The sequence below is a fragment of the Stegostoma tigrinum genome, chromosome 22 (genome assembly GCF_030684315.1).
Source record: "Stegostoma tigrinum isolate sSteTig4 chromosome 22, sSteTig4.hap1, whole genome shotgun sequence".
Classification (NCBI taxonomy): domain Eukaryota; kingdom Metazoa; phylum Chordata; class Chondrichthyes; order Orectolobiformes; family Stegostomatidae; genus Stegostoma; species Stegostoma tigrinum.
In genome coordinates, this window is record NC_081375.1 from 45,108,187 (window position 1) to 45,130,593 (window position 22,407).

The 22,407-nt window shown below is 39.4% G+C and overlaps 1 protein-coding gene across 4 annotated transcripts in view; it reads left to right on the forward strand.

Moving 5' to 3' along the window:
- map2k4a (mitogen-activated protein kinase kinase 4a) overlaps window positions 1–22,407 on the forward strand; it is a 135,308-nt gene that overhangs the window by 38,959 nt on the left and 73,942 nt on the right. For 2 of the 4 annotated variants that reach the window (XM_048554942.2, XM_048554944.2), the window contains one exon: window positions 10,683–10,715. The exons of the other annotated variants lie outside the window; for them this stretch is intronic. In XM_048554942.2, coding sequence (XP_048410899.1) covers window positions 10,683–10,715 — 33 coding nt within the window. The remainder of the gene's footprint in view (window positions 1–10,682; window positions 10,716–22,407) is intronic. 4 annotated transcript variants of the gene reach the window in all.

The following is a 22,407-nucleotide window of genomic DNA, read 5'->3' on the forward strand; positions in this document are numbered from 1 at the left end:
AGTTTGATAGATGACCAGGTTAATCTATGTGTTGTCTTGCTTAAGGATGCTTTCTCAAGCTTGCTTGGTTTTTCTGTCTTGCTTTTGCATGGAAAGCCGGAGAGATGATATTTCCTGTTTGCAGGTTCAGGATGTTTCTCTTTGCTTCTGGCGCCCAAATCTTTTTAACACTGCCGTTTAACTAATCAGAGGGCTGGTGTCAGGCAGAACTTTAACTCAAAAGGCCCTCTGTGGCCCTGTGTCGCAAATGTTCCCGAGGTGATTCAAAAAGCAACATTGTATTACACAGCTCAAAGTATGGTTTTCAAATTGCTGAACTCCCTGGCATTTGAGATACAGCAGTTCGACTTCATTTCAGTTTTTGTCTCCAGGGAAAAGGAAAATGTGGTTGCTTGCAATTGTGAAGACTGGTTCAATGAAAGAATTTTGTATTTCTTTTTGAGTTTTGAAGATTTGATCTAATTGAGGTGTTCATTTTGATTAAAGGAGCTGATGAGATAAAATAAAGGACAACAGTTTCACATGGTGGGAGAGTCCATAATAGAGAGGCGTAACTTAAAATTGAAGCCAGGCCACTCAGCTGTGATGTCAGGAGTTACTTTCTTTGCACAAAGAACGGTGGGAATCTGCAATGGTTTTTCAGGAGAGGTAAATTGAAAATTTCAGAGTTGACGATTGTTAGATTTTTCTTATGCAAGTATAATAAAAATGACAGGAAAACAGAGGGCAAACCGTTTTGAGAAGTAGTAAGTATGGTCTAATGGAATAGCAGGCTGAAAGCACTGACTGTTTGTTTGAATTGCAGTCCCCAACTTACGAATGCCTGTACTTGTGAACTAGGTCCCATGTAAATAATTTTAATGATCCAACTTGCAAACATTTGCTTGTATTCACAAATGGCTATTTGACTCTTCTATTTTACTGTATTGTGTTTGGATCTGTGTATAAATTGACTTGGGAGTTCGTTTAGGAATAGAGCCTGCCATAACCCAGGGACTGACTGTATACGTTTTTCTGAAAAGATACGCAACATTGTACTTTTCTCAACTGTCTGATGTAATTGACTTATGCAGAAAAATAAGATGCTTGTGCTCCCTGCCCCCCTCTCTGTGATCTGAGCAAGTGAGATTTAATAGATCTACGTTCTCTAATAGATCTAAATGAAGTGACTATCTTTTGGTGCTCCCAAAAAGGTGCCTGTGCTGTGAGTAATTATTCAATTCATTTGTTGCAGGAAGTATTTCACTTAATGGCACAGTATAAAGCTGGAAATGTAAGAATACATTATTCTGCTGTTACCAGCTTGAGGTGAGACAGCAAACACTGTTTTCACGTTATTCCACCATAGCCGATCTCCAGCTGGAGACACAACCGCCCTGCTAAGGAGAGAATCTGCATCTACTTTGAAGCTTGCAGGGACAATTGCAAACGTAAATGTTTTACATTGGGGTGAAAGACACAGCATTGAAATTGGCTATCAGGATGATCAGTAAACCTTTCTAAAGAGTTTGTCGACTGGTTTGATACTGTATTTACAATGCTTAATGGTGTCAAACTGAAGTAGTGAGGGATTGAGTCCTGTGTCCTTTTGGGTTTGAGCCAGACATTAGATATATACCACCTGTTTAGCAATGATACAAAGTAAAATTTGTTTTACATGAACCATAAATTGCTATGAATATGCACAATTAAAGGTATTCTGCTCGTTATGTTTCTTCCTTTTGAAAATTTTATGCGGTTTGAGTGCTCAGTTCCAGTTTCTAAAATATTGATACTTATCTAAGTTTTGTTCCTTTCCCCTATAATGATATTGATTGTTGGTGTTGTCCTATTGTGACACACAACAAGTAGGCTATTTCAATGCTGGGTTCAGAAATTTCCTTTAAAGTTGTTGCACTTACTCTTTTGAAAAGCAGACAGCTACTGGAATTGATGTGCTGTACCCATGTATTCCTGCATTCTATGAATGCCTGTTTACTTTAAAAAAAATTGGCTGATACTGCAACCTACATAAAATCAAATGTCAAGAAGCGAAGTTGGTCAGCAAGTTTTATTTCTGATATGCATTATGGCATTTCAGCGGCATTTGTCCTGAAGTTTAAATTTTTATAGTTACAATAACAACCACTGATAATGAAATTTCTTTCTACATAGAATCTGTTACGTGCTTGATATAGTTAGACTTTGATTTTGTTCTTGATTGTCAAGTGTTTATGATCAGTTTAGTCGAAACACATCTGGTTTGTCAGCTTAAAATCAAGAAGCAGTGCCACTTTTTCTAAAACTGAACTGACTCCTCTGCAGAATTTAGGCGTGGGTTGTTGCATTAGGTGGGGGAAAAAAGCATGAAATTGACTAATACAAATGATATTTTGATTGATTTGCGTGGAGAAATAACATTTCACTTTATAAAGTGTTTTTAATTCAATGTAAGTAAATTTAAGAAAAAGTTTGTAAGCGAGTTTTGAGAAGATTTGTAGCTCAGGTTGAGGTTCTGGATGTGAGTTTGCTCGCTGAGCTGGAAGGTTAGTTTTCAGACGTTTCGCCACCATTCTAGGTAACATCATCAGTGAGCCTCCGACGAAGGCTTCATCAGAGGCTCACTGATGATGTTACCTAGAATGGTGATGAAACGTCTGAAAACCAACCTTCCAGCTCAGCGAGCAAACTCACATCCAAAAGTTTGTAAAGCATTGTATTTAAATGTAATTATCCAAGCATTATTTTATAGAATTCTAGTCTTCGTATTCTTAAATAATTTTGTTTTATTATTTGCAATGAAAATATGAATGTGAAATGAACTTTCTTATATCGAAAGATTAGGAAGGCTAATGTTAATAGCCTCAAGAACAAATTGCTAGAACAACTTTACAGAACTAGCAGTATCTATAGAGAAAGCAGATTAATGTTTCGGGTCAGGTGACCTCCTTTCGGAACTGATTTTTGGCTGGGTAAAAGTTGGTATGTATACTCAATTTGGAATAGCAGGAGGGTGATGGAGTAAACAATAGGTGAAGTTAGATCCCAGAGAGAGAGAGAGATGGGGAAAGCTGTTGGGCAAAGAAATGGGTAAAGGTCAACCTGCAAGAATCAATGGCTGCTATATGGAACCATTAGTGGCTGACAGTGAGTTGTTATTGCATTGGCTGCTACCACAGACAAGGCCAGATGTGTAGCGTTTGGTGTAAAGACATGGGAGAGGGCACTAAGGCCCTAAAGTTGTTCAACTGTATATTCAATCCAGAAGGCTGTAAGATTCCGAAGTCCAAATTAAGGTGCTGCTCTTCCAGCTTGAGTTGAACTTGGCTAGAGCACTGCAACAAGCACGAGATGGATGTTGGCCAGGGAACACTGCTAAAGTGGCAGGCAACTGAAGCTCATGGGCATTCCTCCTGATAGAACGGAGGGTTCAGCAAAGAGGTTGCCTTGTCACTCTGTCTCCAGAGCGCACAGTGGATGTAGTAGACTAGATTGAGTGAAGTGCATAAATTGCTGCGTCCAGGTGAGGCAGCGATTTACCTGCACTTCACTCAGTCTAGTCTTACATATTCCATGCTCCCTGTAGTTTCCCAGCCAGCTACTTAAAACAACCTGTTGTCAGCCACTAATGGTCCCGAATGGCAGATATTCATTCTCCCAAGCTGACCTTCACCCATTTCTATGCCTATTCAACTGTTCTTCTTTCTCTTTGGGCAACAATCATTCACTTCTTCCCACCCCATCTTTAGCACATAAATGAACCTTTTGCTTGCGACAGTCAGTTCTGAAGATGAGTTGCAGGACCCAAAGCTTTCTTTCCACAGCTGCTGCCAGACCTGAGATTTTCCAGCAATTTGTTTTTGTACTGGAAATCAGATACCTGCAGTTCTTGGGTTTTTCTTTTTTTCTAATGATTATAGCCTATTGGTAGTTGTCTGAAATTGTGCTGAAGTTAAGTGATCTGGATTGTGAATCTAGAATCTAAATATTGTCATTTGTAAATTTTTACCTGTGTGACAGACAATGCAATGAGCAAATTGTTTTTTCTTAGAAGTTTAAGTTGCTGGAGTGAACTGTGTATGGTATTGTCCTTGTGTAGCCAGAGGCAAAAATAACAATGCTTATTCTAGCGAGAATAAATAAATACTTAACTGATGCGGCTGTGGTTGTGCTGGTTGTTGTAAATTAGCTGAGTCAAGGAGGGGTGACAGAGGAACATGAGTCCGCTTTTCAAGCCCTGAAACCTGTCCCGTTATTTGCTTAAATCGTGACTGATCTGCACCCTGACTCCACTTTCCCACATTAGTTCCTTTTCCTTTGTGATCCTTGCCTAACAGACATCTTGATCTATGTCTTGAAAATTTCACTCAGCAGTCACAACCTTTTAGGAAAATGAGTTCCAGATAAAGTCCTTTTGTCGCAATCCTTTCTTGGATAAAGTTTCTCCTGATTTCAATCCCCCCCCCCCCACCACCACCACCACCACCACCACCACACCCCTAGCCCATGAGTACTGTTTCACTGTTCAAATCTGCCATGATCATGGCTTTCTTCAAAGCAAATCAACCATTCTCCTCTATTCTTGAAAATAACTGACCATGCTGGAAGAATTTAACCAATCAGTTTTGTGCCCCTGCTACGGAAGAAAAACTGCTCTTAACAATGTCACCTATAACATTGAGAGATTGGCAATGGTGTACAGACCCTCTTTGTTCTTGGCCTGTCTGCAGTCATCCAGGAGACTAACTGCACCATTCTCTAATGCAACTCCAGTATCGCTAGCTGGGTGGGATTGCACTTGTTTTATTCTACTCTTATCACATAATTATTGCCAGAGTGCCTCTTGTAGTGTTTTTTTTCCTGCTCCTGTTATGTTGTCTCTCCAGTCCCCCAGGATGCTATCCTTGGTCCATGCTCTTTCTCATCTACCAGCTGCCTCCATACCGCATCAGAAAGTACAGCTTCAGTTTCTACATATACGCTCATACCCAGAATTCCTCATCCGCTACTCTACTGCACTTAATAATGACTTGGACAACAGGATAAAAAGCCACCCATCTGAAATTTGCTAATGACCTAGAGGTAGACAGCATTGTAAGCAGTGTGGTTCGAAGTATTAGACTACAGAAGTATTGATGGATTATATAGGCAAATCTCCGGTAAATTTGACTTAAATGTGGGCGTGAGTTATGCGCTCATCTCAAAAAGGATGCAAAAGATGTTTTTCCCAACTAAAAATTAGAAACAGTAGTGGTTCAAACAGACTTTGTCCAGGTCCAGCGATCATTAAAATGTCCTGAATAGGTGCAGAAAATAGTAAGACTAACGGAATGCTGGTCCTTCTGTCCAGTGTTGTAGAATCTTAGGAACCTTGCCTCTGTAGTACAAAACTGGTTTAACCACTTCTGGAATAGAATTCTGGTAGTTTAGAAAGAATATATTCACTTTGAATCAAGTTATGCAATGGCTTACCAGAAATCAAAGGGTTAAATTACGAGGAAAGATTATGCAAATTATTGCTTTAGTTCCTGGAATTCCAAAGGAAACATGGAAAGTAAATCAAATAGAAAAAGGAATTATTGCCATTGTTCAGGGAATGTAAGGTGAAAAAGCATTATATAAAAATTTAAAGTCAGGTTATTCAGTCATGAAGTTAAGAAATGTGTGTACACAAAGGGAGGTAAAGTTTGGAACATTCAAGGCGATTAATTCTAGATAAGTTGTATATTGTAGTTCTAAGGTTGATTTTTTTGAGAGATAGGGGACAAAGATTAATATGTGGAGTTAAATTGTGTATCAGCCACGATGTTTCAGAAAGGGCAGAACAGGTCTTTATGGCTAAATGGGCTGTTTCTGTTTCATATGATCTTTTAAATTGTCTCACTACCTGTTCAACGTCCAATGAAGGATAGCTGGAAGCTTCTTTCTGTGACATTGCCATCACTTGGAGATTTTGTCCTGGTTTTATGTTTGGTTTGGAATGGTTATAAGGCAGAGGTGCTAAGCATTCTACCAAAACCACGAGAGTGAACAATGTGTCCGGCCTGTAGGTTTTTTTCCAAAAAAAGTTGGAACAATGGGTGTGGCCAGCTCTCAGAACAGGCCTTCTAGTTGTTTTTTAAGCTTTAGCAGTCAGAAGTTGTTCAGTGTTGCAGTTGGAGCTGCAGTGAATGATTCTTAGCTGTTGCTTTCTCAGAAATCTCTTGATGTTTCCTCCCGGATTGGAGAACTGCATGTAAGAATCTGTCTGAATTTGGCTTTTTGTCAAGGGGTATGTTAATGGAATGTTAACAGTTAATTAGCAATAGTTAGTGTATTTATTATTTGATTTAAGTTATTCTAAATTTGTGTTTCTTTTGTATTTTAACTACAGTGTTTAAATAAATTGTGCTTAATGTCAAGTAGTTTGACCAGTTGCATCACAGCTGGAACATGCACTTCACTTTTTAAAAATAAGAAAAAGTTAGGGTCTAGGTTACCTTTAAAATATTTTGACGGGTCTGGTCTGGTCCATAACGCTTGAAATAAATATTATGAAGACGACAACAATGTTTCCAGCTGGTGCCAGAAACATGAATCAGTGACGCTGACCCACTCTGGGACATTAGTCCTGGGTGAAAACAGGCAATTACAACCCTACTGTCAGATTTGATGAGCTTCTAAGCTATAACTGTGCCATAACTATGAATGCAGTTTCCACCTCTCTAACATTATCTCATGCTAATCCTGTCTCAGCTCATGGGCTACTAAAATATTTTATTTCTCACCTTTGTCACCTTTTAGGCCTGACTCTCTCAATAGATTCTTAACAGTGTGCCATTTTCTGTCTCCATAAAGTCAAGGCAATTCCAAGCAGTGCTGCCTGTGTCCCAACTCTCAGTAAATCCTGTTGCAGGTATTCATATTGCGCTTGCTGGTTTTCATTGTGCATCAATCTTGGAATCTCATCCTTGTTCCAAATCCTTCCTTGACTGACTCCACAGATATCTCTAACCTCCTCTAGCGTGACCTGTCTGAAATATCTATATTCTTTTAATCTTGGTCTCCTTAGCAATTCCAGTTTTCATCGTTCCACTCTGCTTTCAGTTCTGATGTCAAGTACAGCACTGTCACTTCCCGTTGCCTCACTTCCCTTCTTTAAGACCTCTTTAAACCCATCTTTTTAACCAAGCCTCATCTGCTAGCATCTCCTCGCAAGCTTCAGTGTCATTTTGCTTGATACCACTCCTGACCTTTTTACTGAATTAAAAGGAGGATATAATGAAAGTTATTGTTGTCACCATTGATGAAGAACAGTAATTGCTTCATTGTAACCAAGTGTGTAGCTGGATGAGCTCAGCAGGCCAAGCAGCATCTCAGGAACACAAAAGCTGACGTTTCTGGCCTAGACCCTTCATCCTAGGCCCAAAACGTCAGCTTTTATGCTCCCAAGATGCTGCTTGGCCTGTGTTCACCCAGCTTCACACTTGATTATCTTGGATTCTCCAGCATCTGCAGTTCCCATTATCTCTGCTTCATTGTGCTGAGTATTGATGCTGTATTTGCTGCCATATCGGCTGTCCTGTGTTCAGGTGAGATGAGACTGTTACGAATGAATTTTGAATGAAATATGAATCCACAGGACAGGTCACAGTGATACGTCCTTCCCACCTCTTGTCTTTCATTAGCTATACCTGTTTCTTTGTCTACTTTCCTGTTTGAGTTTAGTTCTGTTTTATGTACAAAGATAAATTATAAGTCGCAAGAGAAAGACCTGAGGTGAGATATACTTGTATTCCTGGTAAAGCCTTACAGGTCCATAGGACTGCTGTCTCATTAGAGAGAAAGTGAGTCACTGGTGGTAGTTAAATCTGAGGATCACCACGGGCGAGGGGAGAGATTGAGAAGGAGAGTCTTTTACGGCAATCCCAGCCAGTGTGGGGAAACAAACCCATGCTGTTGCCGTCACTCTACGTTGCAAACAAGCTAAGCGGTAGTGTAATGAAGTTAACGGCAGGAGTCCGTCCGTTTTTAATAGATATTGGTCTACAACCTGTCCCCAGAAATGAAAGCAGGGAAGCAAAGTGTCCAATGAATTAAGTGAAGCTGAGAGGATGGAAATTGAGAAGCAAAACTGACATTTTTCCATCTCCAGGTGAGAGCAGGAAGCAGCACTGATGACATCATTGGTGTATTGGAGGAAAAGTTGTGGGTCTGGGAATAAGACCAGGAATATTGCACGTAAGCTCAAGAGATCTGGGAAGGAGTGGGACATCCAGGTACATGACCACGTCTTTGACTTGTGGAAAATGAGATGAGTTCAAAGAAAAGTGGCTCAAAAGGAGCGCTAGTTCAGTCAGGCAAAGAAGGGTGTTGATGGATGGGCACTTTGCGTTCTGGCCACACGCTTTCAGGAAGAAGTGGAGACCTGTCAGACCGTCCTGATAAGGAAGGTGCATATTGGGAAATTTTATGTTCACTGTTGGAATTCTACTTTTAATATTCTTAAAGAGGCTATCATTGAAAGTTCAACTTTGTAATTAAGTCATGCTTAGAAAAGAGCAACAAAAGCCCCTCCAGGCAATATAGTTTAATTTTGAGCTGATCAACCTCAATGAAATACTGCAGGCATTATGTCTTGGTGTAAAGCATCTGAAAAATAAGAAAATAGAACAGGACTGAGTAAGCGCACACTGACATAAGGCAATGATAAGGTTGCGTTGCTGTTTAAGTGTCTTGCTTGGAAGACAGTGGGCAGGTTCTAAAGGCTAAAACTATGATTTTAACACTATAACCAGTTGTAATTAAAAGTAATCTTTCAAAACTGCTAATATGTAAGTGACAATTCTGTGGCAGTAATTTTTCTGCAAAGTGCTAAGAACAACAATATAACTAGATCTGTCTGCAAACTCTTCCACTGTGAACTCTTGCATGACATTCGGAAGAAATTATCACTTTATATTGATATTTGACACTGATTCCAGAAACCACTTCCGTCCAGGACTAGATTGTGTAGTTTTAGGCTGGATATTGATGTGAAGAATGCATGCTTGAAACCATTTCTGGTGACTTGAAAGCCACCTTTGATGCTTGGCTGTTCACGCCCTGCAAAATGAGCTTTCATCTTGTTAAGTGCCTTCAGCATTTCATGCCCCAATTCAGTACCAATTGGCAAAACAATTTCCACTTATTCCCAGAGATGATCAGACACAAAGTGCCGAGAATGATAAATGTTCTCTTCTATCGTGAAGCACAAAAGTCAGTAACATATGAACTAATCCAGTGTTCTTCTAGCAGACTTCTCTCCTTCCACCGTGTAGATTTAAGTTCATTGTAGTCTCTGCTGCTCACATTTCTAACTTATATGAATGCTGTTTGCCTATCTATATTGTGCTCAATGAGCTACACTGAAGTCAAGTCCATGAATGTCTCCATTTTAAAATTCTAAAGCATTCAAATTCTTACCTGGCCTTTGAATTTCCAGTTTCTGTGAACTCTTCTAACCCTACTTTCCTCCAGAAGCTGCTTCTTTGGCTCTCGCTTTCTTTTCACGACCGTTGGTGACGTACCTTCAACCTCGGGCCTTAAATGTGCTGAAACTCCTGTCTAAAATTTCTCTACCTTTCCTTTTAAGATCCTGCTTAAAACTTGCCTCTGGTCAATCATTTGGTGATTTGTTTGATTATCTCATCCATTAGCCGTTTGGAAATTTCAACGCACGGGTGGTATATGATTCCAAGTATTGACCATTTAAGTTTGCTTTCTATTGAAGTTCTTTGCAAGATAAAATGTAAGTCAATGACCTAGCTACAATTTAATGTATGGTGCCACAAGAGAATTTCAAATAAGTTTGCAATAAATTTGAATGCAGACCCAAGAAGTGAAATGTCCATTTTCTGTATACTGTTGTGCAAATGAGTGCTTTGTTTAATTCTCAGCTGCAGTACTTTTCATTTTGCCTAATGAATATGGTGAATAATTTTAATGCAACATCGTAATTATGCCATGATGTAGATCATTGATTCCTTCAGTTGGCTGTCTTAATTATTCAGTTATGAATCCACAATGTCATCTCATATAGTTTAACAATGCAAGCATTAATTCGAAGTCCTTTTGCAGCATGCACTGTTTGAGTAAAAGGAATTATGCTTAAATATACTTAAAAAATTCCTGTTCCAATTTTTTGAAAAAAAATTAAAAGGTGCAGCTTATATGTTTTAAAAAAGTATGTTACCATGTGTAAAGAAAGGCCATTTTACTCAGTTATCAAAACTAATTGGATTGTGCATAGTAGAACTTTTCTCTGTGATATTTCTCTGTTTTGTGAAACTACTTCTTTGCAAAAATAAAATCTAAATGCATGTAAAAATACAATATAAGGAAAATGCAAAAGATGTCATTAAGATCATCTTGTCACTTGGTCATGGTTCTTGCAGTATGTACAGTTTTTTTGTTTGTTTTTTCTAACTCCTACATAAAGTATTGACTGGACAGAAATGTAACATTTTAAAAAGATGTTATGAATTGAAATGATTAGCTGTAAATTGACTTTTATCCTTTTTAACTATAGGAGTCAAGGATGTCAAACGATTAATTTTTCAGTAGACTAGCCAACAGTGTTTGGTGCAAAGCCTTCTGATAAGACTTTAAAGTACAGTGGTAGCTGTGAAAATTTGTTGTCTTACAATTATTTCTAAAAAATTTTTTTGTTTTCTCTGCTTTAGGCGTTCAGCTAAGCGTCTGTGGAAACGAGCAAAGTAAGCTCCTATTTCTTGGTACTGTATTCTGAAACTTTGCTTCTGACTCTGATAACTGGGTAGTGGGTATCTGTCTACTGCCATTCCAACTAACAGTCTATAAAACTTTTGGTCTAGCAAATAGCACTTTGGCGTTCCGAATATTTTGGCACTTTTCTACAGTGTGCTGACGTACATTGTGATTGTCAGAACTTCAGTGCAAAGTGCAAGTCAGTCACTATATTCGTGACATGAGATTTATGTGAAATTGTGTACCAGTAACTGTTGGAACTTTTGTTGGGTTTCTTGGCAGATGGAGATTATTAGCATTTACTTCTGAAATGCATAATCTTCAGTGTTTATCAGGACTGAAACAAAGGAACGTTAGTTTTGCAACAATAGAAACATGGATTATTCTACACAAATCTGTTGATGGAAGAATCCTGTGGTTTTCAAAGGCATCAAGGCCTAACCATTTGACAGTATACTTATCAATGTTCCAGCATAATTGTTTCATTTTTGCAATGTTCACAAATAAGCAATCTGGATCGAAACCACCCAAGGTGCTACTTTTAATGAGACCACACCCGATCCACACGATCAGATGTGTAACCAAGTTTAAGTCAATGGAAAGGGCAGGAATTAATGTTGTGATAACTTTATACCTATGTATAGTTACAAATTAACATTGAGATGTCAGCTTGGCACTAACAGTTAATTAGCCCAGAAGATTATGAAATTTAGGATGTCAGCAAATGTGTAACACTCTGCCAAAATAATCTTACAGTTTATACTTTGCCTATCAGAACAGGCCAGCCCCTTGCCACAACCCTGTTATCAAATTGAAATGTTCCTATTATACTTAGTGTGTATTGAGAGGAATAGGACATGATGGTGGTGGCGGTGCTCCTCTTTGATCTGTTAACTAGTAGCAAGCATATTTCTTCTGCAATTTTAAAAAACTATCATCTTTGAGACTTGTTCGGTTTTCCATTTATTTTTTATGGTTTTTATGATAAAGGGAAGCCGTATTAAATGTAGAGAAACTTGCCCAATTTTTGATTCCTAAGCATGCTATGCATGATGTCTTTGAATGTTAGCTAAATGCATTGAAACGTCCATCCATTCTTTATGTATGAAAATTTATAGTTTTGGTTTAGTGCTTCGGCTGATTTTTAACTGTTTTCCTTGATTTGCATGAGCTCAAGCATATTCTGATATTGTTGGGAAAATAAATGTAACTGTGTTTTTGGTTATTCATGGGATATGGTTAACTGCTTGCAAGGCCACATTTGTTGCACATACCTTGAGAAGATGGAGGTTGTGAACCACGTAGTGCAGCTACAGCAATGTCTGGAATGTAGTCCTTCAATTTTGATCTGGTGCCTATTCAAGAAAGGCAATATAGTTCCAGATGGTGGCGATGTGTGCAGGAGAGTTTGCAAGTAGTAGTGTTCCTGTGCAATGGCTGCCTTTGTCCTTCTAATTTATAGTGGCTGTGGAGTTGTAAAGTGCTCTTAAAGCAGCATTGGTTGAGTTGCTGTAGTGTGTCTTACAAATATTCCACACTGCTGCTGTCCTTCGGTTGATGTGTACAATGCTAATCAAGAGGATAGCTTTATCCACAAATTCAGACAAAACACTGCAGTTTCTGGAAATCTGAATCAAGCACAGAATGTTGGAGAAACTCTGAAGGTCTATAAGCAGCCATAGAGAGAAACTGAGAGTTACCATTTTGAGTCTGGTGTGCCTCCTCTTCTGAAGAAGAGATTTACCAATCTTGAAACGTTAATTCTGTTTTTCTGTCCAGATAAGCTGCCAGACCTGCTTAGTTTTTCCAACATTGTTTGTGACTGCTTTTAACGCGTATTGTTGATGGAGCTACAGTCAGCCAGGCAAGTGGAGAGCACTCCATCACACTTGGACTTTGGGCCTTGTGAATGGTGGACAGTTTTGGCAGTCTGGAAGTGAGATACTCGCCATATGACACAGCAGAAGGAGACGACTCGGCCTCAGACCATCAAGTTTGCTCCACCATTCAGTGAGATCTTAGTTGATCTGATTATCCTCAATTCCACTTAGCTGCCTTTTCCCCCATAATCCTTGATTCCCTAACTGATTCAAGGCTGAGATAAACATTTTTTCAATATCCTTATTGACACAGGCTCAACAGCTCTCTGTGGAATTCTTTATCACAGATTCACAACCCTCTGAGAGAAGAAATTCTTCCAATCTCTGTCTTAAAATATCAGTTTAAGGCGTAGCATATTTATCTTTTGGTTGTGACCCTCACAAGAGGAAAACAGCATTTCTGTATCAATGCTGTCGAGTCCTCTAAGAATCTTACATGTTTTAATGAGATCACTTCTCATTATTCTTTATTCCAATAAGTGCAGGCCCAGTTGATTCAGCGTTTTTTCGTAAGTCAACCTCACTTTACCTGGTGTCAGTCTAATGAACCTTCTTTGTACTGCCTGCAGTATCCTTATACTTCCCATTTGATAAGGGGCCCAAAACTGTTCAGTATTCCGGCTGCATCTGAGTAGTGCCTTGTACGGTTTCAGCAAAACTTCCTGATTTTTATATTTCATGCACTTTGAATTAAAGGCACATGTTCCATTTTGCTTCTTACTACCCATTGAACTTGAAAGCTAGCTTTTTGTGATTCACGTGTGAGAACTCCCACATTTCAGATCTGTAGCTTTTCCCAGTCTTTCTACATTTAAATAATGTTCAGCTCTTCTATTCTTCCTATCAAAGTGCATAACTTCACATTTTCTCACATTGTATTCCATCTGCCAAGTTTTGCTCTCTCCCTTAACCTGTTTATAATCCCTCTGCAGACTGTCATTCTCCTCACTTAGCTTCCCACCTATTTTTGCCATTGACAAACTTGGCAGTGCATTGACTTTCCCCATCCAAGCTGCTAATATATATTATTAATAATTATGGCACCAGCATTCATTCCTGTGGCACACAACTCGTTACAGGTTGCCATCCTGAAAGTGCCCCCTTAACCTAATTTTGACTTCTATTAGTTAGCCGATCCTCCTTTCCGAATTTACAATGTCCAAATTGTGGGGCCTTAGCTTGTTAAGTAGCTGAAAGTGTGGTAGCCTGTCAAACGTCTTCTGAAAACCCAAGGATATTATATCCACTGTTTTTTCTCCCTTTATCCTGTTTGTTAGCTCAAAGAATTCCAATCAATTCGTTCGGTATGATTTCCCCTTTGTGAAGTCATTCTAATTCAGTGTGATCTTATTGTGCATTTCTACATACTCTGTTTCATCTTTTATAGTAGACTCTAACATTTTGTTAATCTCAGATGTTAAGCTAACTGGCCTAAGGTTTTTCTGTCGTAACACCGTTAGTCAAAAATGAGACATTGGCAGTTTTCCAGTCCTCCGGATCTTTTCCAAAATTTGAGGATTCCTGGAAGAGTGCTATAGTACATCTGTGTCGCTGCTTTTAATATGTTAGGATGCATCTTATCCGGTGTAGGGCTTTTTTTAGCTCCAATAACTTCCCTAGCAGTTTTTCTCTAGTAATAATTATCATATTTATTTTCTGTCCTTTTTTCCCCCTTAAATATTTAGGAATTTTGGAATGCCTTAGTGCCTTCAGCTGTGAATACTGATGCAAAGTATTTATTTAATTCCTCTGCTATTTCATGTTTCCCTATTATTTCCTAAACCTCATTTTCTAAGAAGTTTATTTGTCTTCTCTTTATCCCTCCATAATGTTGTCATTTTGGTTTTTAAAATTTCCCAATTCTCTGGCTTACGATTAATGTTTCCACGTTGTGTTTTCTCTTTTAATCTGTGTGAGAACCAAGTCTGACCTGCTGTTGTACCCTCAGTATTGAAACAACTGATTCACTTCAGTTTCTGGACAAATGTCAATGCCCAGAATATTGGTAGTGGGAGATTCGGTAATGGCAATACCTTTTTTGAATATCAAGGGCTGATTTGGTTCCTTTTTTGTTGCAGATATACATTGCATATTTGGTGCAGATGTTACTTGTCACTTAGCAATAGCTCAAATATGAAGAGGTTTTGCTGCCTGTCTGAGGATTTGCGAATGGTGCTGAATACTGGAATCTGGGCAAACATCTCCCCACCTGACTTTTCATGGAGAGAAGATCTTTGAAGGAACTGAAGTCAGTTGGACTTAGGACTTTTTAAGAAACACCTGCAGTGCTGTCCTGGGTTTGAGATGATTGGCTTCCAAGCACAGTGATCTTCCTTTGTTCTTAGGTGTAAATGCAGCCAGTGGAGAATTTACCTCCTATTGTACGGGTGGACGGGGTGCCACACTATCAAATGTAGCCTTGAAGTCAAGGGAAGTCACTGTGCCCTCTTGATTTCATTTGTTGTGTCCATGCTTGGTCAAAGGCTGTGATAAGGTCAGGAGTCCTGACTGTGATTGTATGTGGTCATATTGCAATGCTTTGAGCTGAACATCTACACAAGCAGGTTCAAGAACAGCTTCTTCCCACTTTCAGACTGATGAATGGCCTCTCTAGCCTCAAATAATGCTGATCTTGCTAATGTTGATCTCACCTAGTACACACCCTGTGCTATGTAACCTGTATGCCTCTTAAGTCTTTTTGATCTGTACATCATTTGCTTGCTATGACCTGTCTGTACCACTCATAAACAAAGCTCTTCACTGTGTTTTGTTACATGTGACAATAATAATTAAATCAATCAATCCATTAGTTGTGCTATCAGTTGGCTTCATTGTTTGCTGTTTGACATGCTTGTAGCCTCTGGGTTGTAGTTCCACTCGGTAGACACCCCAATTTTAGCTATGCAGTGTGCAACTTCTGGTAAGTCCTTTTGTGCAGTTCATTGAGCTAGGTTTGATAGTAGATTATGGAGGATATGAGGCCGTGAGGTTTATGTTGTGGCTGAATGCAATTCTGATTTAACCCACTGTCTCTCCTGTTTGGCTTCCTAAGAACTGAGAGATGGTCAGTACTACCTATAATATGTATTTGTGTCAAGCAGATCAGTGAACGTAAGGTACTTGGGTACTGTCACCACCTGTCCAAGGCCCAACCTGGGAGGACTTGGCCAGCTTCATTGTTGAGGTCTTGCTGGGTTTGAAATTGAAACTATTCCTTACTGCATTAGCTTTGCCATAATCTTATGTGCATAAGGAAAATTGTTTAAAAATTTGAAGTGCTCATATCATAGCATAATAGCTTGATTTTTTTTTCGAAATGTAGACCAGTAATTTTCAACTGATGTGCTATGTCACAAGTGACACCGGTGCCCCTGTCAACTGTGAATGCACAAGCCTCCAGCGGAATAGATGTTCAAAATTGTATAGGTGCTGAGATTTGGCACCCCACTTGCATGAACATTCGTCATGAAACTGAAGATTGAAAAAGCAGCTGACTGTCTGGTACATGACTATCTGATCTCTGACCACGACTTTACTGTATTCTTGCCGTTTGAGACAACATATCTCTGTGAGCTAGCATTTCCAATGCAGCATATATGGAAACGACAGGAGGGTGTGCTTGTCAATGGAGCAAGATTTGCATATGGCCGTCTTTTCAATCACAACCTGGATCAAAAGACTCTGCACGCACTGGCAGGCCCAGGTTTCCCACTAAACTGGTAAATTGCAGTTTACTTAGTTCAATCCTGAACCTATGTTTGTGAATAACTGGAAATAATTGAGTTGATCGTATTTTGGAAATGTCTGTACTCACAGGTGTATTTTTGCCAGAAAATTTGAGGCACTAATGCTATTAATTATTCTTTAGCTCATTGCACGTACTAGGTTGCTAACATCTCTTGTAAGGCCATGACTATATAAAGTGCACGCAAATGTGACATTTACAAGTCATCAATTCAGCTTAAAAATAAAATGTGGATGTGCCGTGGAATTTTTTATCTCATTGAAGTTTGCATTGGTATTGAAAAGATTGGGAGCCACTGATGTAGATATTTCTGTTCTGAGTGAGCCAGTGTTTACTTGGGAGACATCTAACATAGCTGGTGAAGGCTTCTATTCCTGCTGTTTTTGTTGTTTTACTGCGAAAACAAATAACTAGGTTAGAAAGGGTTGTACTCTGATGTTGGAGCCGATGACTCGAGGCTACCTAAGATTTGTGCATCGTGTTGGCTACTGTCCTGCAGAAACTTCAGACAGCAGTTCTTTGTGAATCACTGGTAAATGGTGTTGACAGGTTCTGTACAGGGCACTGGTGGCATGCAATCAAGTTTTTTTCTGAATCCTTTTTGAACTCTTTAATGCAAGTCAAATGTCATGCATTAATGTAGGTCAGTTTATGCCTATATCGTGTGTTATAACTTCTAAACTAGTACAATATCAGAAAAAAAGCACTTGACCAGTATTAACTCCAGTGATGATTCTGTCAGACTTTGAGCTGAATGTTATACCTGGCCAATGGATGACTGCAGTTCACAGAAAATGATTGGTTATTCAGACCAGTGACGAAAACTTCACCTTTTGAGAAAAACTGGTGTGGCTAAAATGTCTTAACAATAATCTGTTAAGCCATGACATAAATGCATAGATAGCCACCCCCAAGCCTGCTGACCCACTCAATCACTTCACCGATCAAGGAGCAGTGCTCCAAAAGCTTGTGATTTCAAATAAATCTGGTGCCCTATTACATTTGACTTTGTCCACCGTTGAATCAAGCCATGACTTGATCTGGTTGTGGCCTCACTTCCACTTTAGTGCTATGACCACTTTGCACATCAAAAATCTGTCTCACTGTTTTGAATAAATATCCAAGAACCAGCCTCCCTTGATCTTTGTGATAGAAAACTGCACAGGTTAGTGATCTCTGAGAGAAGAAATTGCTCTTCACCTCCATCTTCAATACAAAACCTCTTTTCACAAACATCAGCTCTTAGTTTTAGATTCTCCCCATGACATGAAATATCCTCCTGAGCATGTACTTTATCAAGTCCCCCTTGAATCTTTTATTCCAAACGGGTAATCTATCATTTTTCTGAACTCCAGTGTGTGTAGCCCTAACTGCTGAACCCTTCTTGCAGAGAACCCCTTCGTCTTAGGAATGAAACCCGTGAACCATTTGAATTGTCTCCACTTCTGGATTTTTATTTCCTTAACTAGGGGCACCTTTAGTATGTCTACGCTACTGATATGGTCTTATGAGACACCACTTGTAGCAAGATCTCATGCTTGTGTATTTCATTCCCCCTTGTAAGAAAGAGGAATGATTTTGGACTCATAACCTTAACTCTGTTTCCAGACCTGCTGAGGTGTTCCAGTATTTTGCATTTATTTGGGATTTGAATCATTGTGCTTAAAATAAGTCAGCTGAGTTTGTAACCTTTTTGTAGTATCTTGATATCTACATAGTGAATATATCAGCCACATAGGTTGAGTCCCAAGAACAGTCAAGAGAGTATATCTGTGGTCCTTCCAATTTTGCTAATGCTAAGAATATTTTTATGGCTCCATGGAAGGACATGAAAACAATGGGAATAAGTTTATCTTCGGAGGATTTCAAGGTCAGTGCCACCATTTGAGTCCAAGTAACTGGAGTTCATTGATTGTGGTGGCCACTTGAAGTATCATTTGACAAATTGTTCTTTTCATAATTGTGGTGCTATTAAGGAAGGTGAAGTTTCCATAGTCCAAGAGGATTATAAAGTTGCTGTCTCATGAGAGAAAGATGATTGAATGTTTGACCTGAAGACCACCACACAGGAGGCAGTTGTAAAGATGGGATCATGATGGATGATGACTTCAGCTTGTACAAGGGGGCATAGCTACAAATTGAGGGGTGATAGATTTAAGACCGATGTCAGAGGCAGGTTCTTTACTCAAAGGGGTAAGGGTGTGGAACGCCCTGCCTGCCAATGTAGTGAACTCAGCCACATTAGGGGCATTTAAACAGTCCTGGGATAAGCATATGGATAATGATGGGATAGTGTAGGGGAGGGGCTTAGATTAGTTCACAGGTTGGTGCAACGTCGAGGGCTGAAGGGCCTGTTCTGCGCTGTAGTGTTCATCCAGCCTCACATTTTATTATCAGCCATGATCATGTTGAGTGGGGCATGTTCGAGGGCTGAATTGCCTACTCTGCTCCTAGTTCCCTTCAATACATTTTCTTGCGAGTTATGATGTTCCATCAGACAGTCGTTTTATTAAAGATCCCAGTTCAAAAAACTGCGCAAATATTTCCTTGAATTAAAGTAACTTGTTCATTTTTTTGCTCAATTAAAGTATGTTGTTTTTTTTAACCTCCTGAATGTCCTAGAAGATCCTTTAAGAAAATCTTAATTTCCCATGACCCTTTCAGGAAAAACATAAAATTCCAAGACCCCGATTTGGAGTTTTAACTAATTTCTTCAAATTTCAAAGGACAAGTCTTTCATTATTTTGAAATCTAAGTCCTTTTAAGGGTTTTTTTTGTTTGAAAACACCCTGTAAAATCTTTACTAATGTGGGATAATCTGAACTTTTGCAGACTTGGAAGCACCTACATGGGCATAATTCAACACACACAGTCTCTACTATAATTGTTATAAAGAGAAGAGATGATCTCTATAGAAGCTTAGAGTGCCAAAGAAAAATTACAGGACTGCAAAGGGTGGTTGTTTCTCATTTAAACAATTCTCCCTTCCCAACACCGATTTGATGGTTAGGTACTGTAAAATGATGAATGATTTGAAAATTGACTTTGATAGTTCATTTTAAACTGGCTGCTGCCACTTGGCTATCATTTTACAAGAAAAATACAGAAATTTAATTTTTTATACGGTGTTTTGACTCCACTTTGGTGAAAATTGGATCCATTGCTTTCCTTCCCAACATTTTTGTGTTCTAGCCAAGTCTATAAGTGTACTTGGAAGGGCTAAACAAGCGGAATAGGGTCTGAAACATTTAATGTTAATTGAGGATATTTAACTATATTGTGACTGCACTAATACAACTTGTTTCAAGCATTGAACTAATAACCCTGTTCCAGTAAAGTCTAGTCCACTGAATCTTGGAGCACACCTAGAGCTACAAAACACATTTCTTCAGCAAGTAATTAACTGGAAGAATGCTGCTATTTGTGTGATTAACCTCTACTTTGTAGAGCACAGAAGGGATCCCTGCCTCAGTTTTACATTTTAATTGTCTTGAAATCATACTAACAAAGAATTATTATTCAATATTTGCAGAAGAATGAGTAGTTTCTTCACAGCTTTTGCTTTTCCCAGTGTTCATATTTCTTCTGCTGTGTGGGAACTTGTCTTGGAATATTGATGTATGCCTGGGATCCTCTGTACAAGATTGCTGTCGTTGTATCCTTGATTAAAGTTATGTTTCCCATGATGAAAATAATTTTTGTATTTATGGATCTTTTGGCTTGATTGGACATTTTTTATTTATGCATTTCACCCAAATCTGTGTTCTGGATGAACTGCTTTGTCTTATCAGAAACCGCAAAAAGAAGTGCTCCCTTATGGCTGTTTCCTTTAACAGTACAGGATTTTCTCTGAACCAGAGCCATGGAACATCTGAACTATGGCAAGTCCACTGTGAAATGATTTATGTATCATTATTTCCTAAGCTTTTTTCCCTCTTGGCATTACCTTATTTCATGTCAGTACTGAGTTTTTCTCAAAGTAATTATGCTTTCTTGAAAAAAGCAAAAATTTTTACTCTTACCAAGATGGCTATAAATTCAGGCCCTATTCTCTCCAGTGTGGGTCGATCTCCTCTCAGAAGCAGTCAGGTTTCCTACGCCTGTATCTGCAATATGGAACTGGCTGGAGAATAGCTCTGGAACCATTGCACACTAAGAAACTGCTACAATGATCATAACATGTCAAATAGCCTGCCTGAGGGATTTTATTCAGTTTTAAATGACTTGGGGTACTATGGCTAAAACATTTTAAATGGTGGCCTTTCCTATAGTGCCTCATGGCTGCTCCCCAAGCTTTAACATGTCTCTCAGCCCTTGCTCTGTACCAGTCTGTGGTGCTCAGTCATGGATAATGTTCTCCTTTTACTTGAAAGCCAGCACACTTTGGGAAGACCAAAAATGCTTTTCACCAAGTTAATTCTCCAGCAATAGTTGATTACCTTCATGTGTGCCTCTGGGAGCAGCCTTTAACACAGAATCCTACATCAAGGAGCTGCTCAGTATGAAACTTGATAGAAACCCTTTCCAGTTCTTCTTTACAAGGTTTCATTCTAGACAGAGGTTAAGTGGGTTTTTTCAACCTCAGGACTATTTGAACTGTGATTGGCAATTTCAGACATACAAACATGATCTAATGTGAGCCCTCCATCACCAGCTGAAATGCATTTCAGTGTTTGGAATTTCTAGTGATGGTGTGTGTATGCTTCGAAATGACAGTGACTGTCTCCTCAGGGAATCATTTGACAGGATTTGTTCCCACATGCAGACCACTGTTAAATGGACTTCTGGTTCAATAAATGGGTCATTGACGACCGATGGAATGCCATAGCCCAACTCAGTGCTATGCTGCCACAGAATCAAATTCACCCTTTGTAACTCCATGGAGCAGGTTGAACCTTGGCCTTTGATGCTTAGTGATTTGCATACTGAGGATCTATGCATAGCTTGACCCAGTTGAACTCAAAATTGAATGAGGGTGATTCGGAACATTCTTTCTCTATCTAGAGGTTGGTACAATGTGTTCCCATGAAGGTGGTCCATTTTTGATAGCGAGTTAAAGTGGAAATGACTTTGTAACCCTTGAGGTGCAACTGCAGATTATGGGAAGACCTGCAGTTGAATCAACACAGTACCTGTCATCTGATGATCAGGTATTTAGCTGCAATGGAGAGAGTGCATCGCTCCCATATATATATAGTTTCTGTTTTGCTGTGGCTGCTTGCTCCTTTGAGGTTTTTTAATGCTAAGCCAGCACCATCAGGTAGTCTGCCCTGACAGTGAACGGATCAAAGAATGTGGTCTGATTCTCCTCTCCTCTCCCCCCCCCCCCCCCCCCCCACAACCCCCGCCCCGTGTTTTACTTAGGCTCCCATGACACTTTCAAACTGGTCACAAAACTGCATTGGTATTTATGGTATCAGTAGACCCAAGCAGAAGGTGATGCTATCCATGTAGAAAGAAGCATTCAGGTCAAAGCCTCCACTCCTTGGTTTGTTCAACCCTCTTATGGCCTGCATCATTCCTATTGGATAAGGCAATAGGTTGAACAAACTCACAATCATGATAGGAGAAAGGAATGCCCTGGCTAACTTGAGACTTGAGCGGAAATCCTGCCAAATCCTACCCACTGAATTGGTGTTTTGTAGAGCATTTGGGTTTGGGGACCGAATCAGAAATAGGGTCTATTTTGAAGTCGGTGTCCATAATGTAGGTTTGTAGCATTCTGTCGAAAACCTTCTCCTGGCCCAGGGTGATGAAGCAAGTATTCACCTCCCTGTCCTGCAGTTAATGATCATATTCCTAAGCAATATAAGTTTGTGACCTTGTTGCTGGCACAGGGCTGGATCATCAATTCCTGTATCATGCTTATTTTCATTAGGGATAACTTTAGCATTTTGTAGTTCTTGGCAAGCAATGAGATGAGCTGCCAACTTCTGATTTCTTCCCACTCAAATTTTGCTTGTGGGTAAGGGTTCCTTTCCTCCATCTCTTACATGCTGCCACCTAGAAGCGTGTTTTTGTACATTTCCAGTCCTTCTATGACAGTCCACTTGCAGA